Source organism: Bombina bombina, chromosome 6 (assembly GCF_027579735.1).
Source record: "Bombina bombina isolate aBomBom1 chromosome 6, aBomBom1.pri, whole genome shotgun sequence".
Lineage (NCBI taxonomy): Eukaryota > Metazoa > Chordata > Amphibia > Anura > Bombinatoridae > Bombina > Bombina bombina.
The window spans coordinates 700,469,660-700,474,521 of NC_069504.1; the positions used below are offsets into that span (position 1 = coordinate 700,469,660).

General features: G+C 43.9%; 1 protein-coding gene across 1 annotated transcript; it reads left to right on the forward strand.

The window, feature by feature from the left end:
* Positions 1–784: 784 nt before the first annotated feature.
* Positions 785–3,883, forward strand: LOC128664574 (uncharacterized). The gene is made up of 2 exons (XM_053719392.1): positions 785–2,291; positions 2,358–3,883. Exons 1-2 carry the CDS (start codon positions 785–787, stop codon positions 3,881–3,883), a joined length of 3,033 nt encoding a protein of 1,010 aa, XP_053575367.1.
* Positions 3,884–4,862: the final 979 nt, after the last annotated feature.

The following is a 4,862-nucleotide window of genomic DNA, read 5'->3' on the forward strand; positions in this document are numbered from 1 at the left end:
TACTAAGTATGATGTTCCAGTGAATGATGATTATGTGTGGAGAGATGCGGCTGTTGTGAGTGTAATGTGGGAAGATGTTGAGAAATTCTTTAAAAGTCAGCATGGTGATCGTAAAGATATTACGAAAGCTGGTGCATGTAAGCAAAAGAAGGGTGAACAGGTGTCTGATTTTCTGAAGAGGTTTGGTGATTGTTGGCGACAGGAATGTTGTTTGGGTACGCAAGGAGAGTTGGCACAACTGTATGTGCAACACTTGTTGAATAATATGCATTCGCAAACTGCGCAATTGGTGAGACAGACAATTTCAGGTATTCATGCAATGAACGTGGAAGAATTTGAAAAGGCTATAAGAGAGAAAGATGCAGCAGATGTTTTTCGTGTGTATAATGAGAAAGGTCAGGAGAGTATGTTTAATGCGTCAGGTAACAGGAGAGGAAGAAAGCAGAATAGAGGGCAGAATAGAAGCTTTCGAGGAAGGGGAAGAGACAGATTTCAGTGGAACGGTGATAGGAGACAAGAGGCACATAACTCCACAGACAGATCTTGCTGGAATTGTGGGTCTTATGATCATTGGCAGCAGGACTGCCCACAGCCTAGAAGGGATAGAAATGATCAGTATGGTGGGAATAATAATTCCTCCCAGAATCCCAGCAATACTCCCAGATATCAGATACCCTGGACTCCTTCCCAGAATCAGAATAGTACCCGCTAGGATTGCCAGCAGAGGGGACTGCTCACATGTTATACTGCTCAGTTGTCGTATCATTGGCAAGATTTACCCTTAATGTCTTTAGTTGTGCAAGGTGTCCCACATGATTTTTTGGTAGATACCGGAGCAACTAAATCTAGCATTTCTGCTAGAGAATACAATGGGCCAGTGACTAATACATGTGAAAAATCTGTTGGCATTACAGGAGTCCCAATTTCGTGTCCCAGGACGCCTCCTTTGGAGGTGTATCCAAATGACAGCCCTTCAAACAGATTTGTTTATGCTTTTCGCATAATACCCAATAGTCCTGTTAATTTGCTTGGAAGGGATTTAATGGCTAAGATGCAAATGTCTGTTAACATTGATTGCAAGGGAGGATTGCATGTTGACACTCCCTGGGATTCAGTTCCGTTGCTGTATGCAGCTGATCCTGAACCTGCCCTTACTAAACAGTTGTACCTTGATAAACTCAGTTTACAGACTCTTGAGAATGTGTTTGAGTATGCCTCACACCCTGACAAAGTTGTGACACAAGCTTTTTACAGACCTTGGATTACTGACCATGTTGAGAAAGAGATGTGGAAAGCACCAGTTAATGCAGTTGTACTTACACCAGATACAGTTTATGTGCAAACACCAGAACATTTGTGGACATGGAAATATGGCAGGAATATTGTAAAAGATCCTAAGGTTATACCTGTACAATTAGAGCCAGATGCATTCACACATGCTTCACATGTCACTAATGATGTGCCAGAGGCACTTGATGAGTTAAAACAGAGTTTATGGGCCACTGGATTTAATGATCCAGGTTTCATCTCATGCACACCATATAAAGCCACTCTCAAACCAGGTGCTAAACCTGTATACATTAAGCAGTACCCGTTGTCTAAGGAAAAAGAACAGGGAATAGCTCCTGTAATTAAGGACCTATTGTCTAAGAAAGTTATTAGACGCACACTGTCACCATACAATACACCTATCAATCCTGTTCCTAAACCTGGAGGTACAGAATACAGATTTACACAAGACTTGCGAGCAGTAAATGCTCTGGTGCAGCCACTTGCACCGATAGTGCCAGACGTTAATGCTATTTTAACAGCCATCCCAAGTACTGCAACTTGCTTTACAGTCATTGATCTCTGCAGTGCATTCTTTAGCATCCCTGTGCATCCCGACACTCAACCGTTGTTTGGTTTTACGTATTTAGGGAATCAATATACGTTTAATCGTTTACCAATGGGCTTTATTGATTCCCCTGCCGCGTACTCAGCTGTAGTTCGTAAGACCCTAGAATCCTGGACACCTCCTGAAGGTTCCACTTTGATACAGTATGTGGATGATTTGTTGTTGTGCAGTGTTGATGAACAGACTTGTAAAACTGACTCTCTCCATTTGCTTCAGCACTTAGGTGATGCAGGGCACAAAGTGACTTTGAGAAAAATGCAATTTTGTCTTCCACAAGTAACATACCTGGGTTTTCTTCTTTCAGCAGGCAAGAGACTGTTATCCCCTGAAAGAGTTAAGGCTCTCATGGTTATTCCTCGACCACAAACAAAGACTGCTATGTTATCTTTTCTGGGTATGGTTACTTACTGCAGGCAATGGATACCAGACTGTTCATATTATGATCATATTTTGCGTTCAGTTACAGGTCAGCATGAACCAGAACAAATCCACTGGACACAGGCTCTTGATAAGGCCTACAACACCCTCAAGCAGGCTCTCTGTTCCGCTCCAGCCCTAGGTTTACCCAACTATAACCTACCATTTCACCTGTATTGCACAGAAGGGGGAGGTACAGCAGCAGGGGTCCTTGCTCAGGAACACGGTAATGGGTACAGAGCGGTAGCTTTTTATTCAAAATTATTGCCAACGGTGGTACAGGGTATGCCAGCATGCTTAAGAGCTACAGCAGCATGCGCTATGATGGTGGAAGCGGCACAAACATTGGTACTGTCACATTCTCTGATATTGCATACATCACATCAAGTCTTGCAAGTGTTAAATAATCTCACTACACAGCACATGACTGCACAGAGAAGGTCAGGCTATGAAACAATTCTCACATCCACTGCAAACCTCACTATCAAATACATTGCACCCACAGGAGGCCCAGCACCTTTATTACATGCATTGATTTCTAAATGTCCTTTAGAACACCCTGAGGACCACAATTGCATAGACACTGTACACACAGAGACGTCACCACGTCTAGACTTGCAAACAACTCCACTAGAGGAGGGAGAAGTTGTTTTTGTTGATGGGTCATGTTCTAAACCTGCTGATGGTGTTTATCTTACAGGCTTTGCTGTGGTACAGTTACCCGACACAGTGGTTACTGCTGGTTCTCTGCCTTTTGTGTCAGCCCAAGCAGCTGAATTGGTAGCCCTAGCTCAGGCATGTAGAGCGTTTGCGATGAAAGATGTGACCATTTACACTGACTCAAGGTATGCGTTTGGAGTTGTGCATGATTTTGGAGTGATTTGGCAGAACAGAGGTTTTGTTGCAGCTGATGGTAAGAGTATCTCACATTCTACACTGGTACAGGAACTCTTAGATGCAATTAAATTACCACATAAGCTAGCAATTGTTAAATGTAAAGGCCACAGTACTGACTCCACTGACGTTAGACTTGGCAATGATTTTGCAGACACCATTGCTAAGGAAGCTGCGTTTCGGGGTCCACCGCACCCTGACTATCTCAGCACTACTACACAGGAACAGTTACACATGGTAATGATTCCTGCCTTAGCATCTGATGTGGATGTGGCGCACCTACAGTTTGGCGCAACTGAAACTGATTTACAGACTTGGATCTCTGCTGGTCTGACCAAAGGCCAAGATGGCCTGTGGTCAGACGAGGAGGGGAGAGTAGGGATACCACAAATTGCCGCACCTTTGTTTATTAGTCATTTTCATGGTTTTGGCCACATAAGTAAACAACAGACCAAGAATCTGATGACATCCAAGTATGTCATTAAAGATCTGTTGCGCATGATTGATAGACAACTGGACAGATGTCTAACTTGTGCCAGAAATAATCCTGGAGGCCTTGTACATGGTAAACTTGAGCATTTACCACCCCCTGATGGTCCTATGCAGGTATTGCAAATTGATTTCACACATGCCCACTGCGCGAGGTGGATACAAGTATCTTTTAGTCATTGTTGATCAATTCAGTAAGTGGGTTGAGGCCTTTCCAACCACTCAAGAGAATGCACGTACTGTAGCAAAGATATTGTGCAAGGAAATTATTCCTCGTTTTGGTTGTCCATTACAGATAAACAGTGACAGAGGTACTCCTTTCACTTCACAGATTACACAAATGATTTGTACTATGTTGTCCATTGACTGGAAGTTTCATATTCCTTATCACCCACAGTCATCAGGACAGGTAGAGCGCATGAATAGAACCATTAAAGATAAGTTCAGGAAGGGAACTGGTGGTACATTTACTAATTGGCTTGAACATTTACCTGCAGTATTGGCAGAAATCAGAATGACCCCTAGCACCACTACGGGTTATTCACCTTTTGAAATTCTGATGGGCAGACCTTTTCCAACCCCATGGTGTAAACAAAAAGGTTCTCCTGTGGTAAGGGGAGATATCAATGTTGTAAGGGAAGAATATGTAACTAATCTGATTGAAACATTGAATGGCATCTATGGTGATGTTTCTTCTACTCTTCCTCAGCCTACAGGTATCCCGACACACCCGTTCAAGCCTGGAGATACTGTCTTGGTGAAGCAGCTCCACAAGAATAAGTCGCTGGATCCTCCTTTTGGTCTTCCAACTACAGTGATCGCTGTGACGAGAACCGCTGTCCTTACAGAGGAAGCTCCAGTATGGATCCACGCGAATCGGATCAAGAGGGCCCCAGACGACGTCAACCCTGGCCGCTCCATGATTCCATCGAGTATCGAATAGTGTGGTACCTCCTGCCAGCAGTGTTCTTCGCATCCGTGATTGTCATCCTGATCCTAATCTTCAATCCTGGTGCGCCCCTGCACAAACTCAGGCCATTCCCTAGTCCTGGTGCGCCCCGGCACAATGATAATAAAAGTGTAATTGACAATGTCACTAATCCCTTATCCATCCCTCTCACCCGTGATGTCAGAGAGTTGCATATGTCGGCATGGGAAACTGACA

Bases quoted from the DNA above. Each gene is read 5' to 3' on its own strand.
- LOC128664574 (XM_053719392.1), top strand. From the start codon at position 785: ATGTCTTTAGTTGTGCAAGGTGTCCCACATGATTTTTTGGTAGATACC. The intron at 2,292-2,357 runs GTATGGTTACTT...TTTTGCGTTCAG, and splicing joins TGCTATGTTATCTTTTCTGG to TTACAGGTCAGCATGAACCA.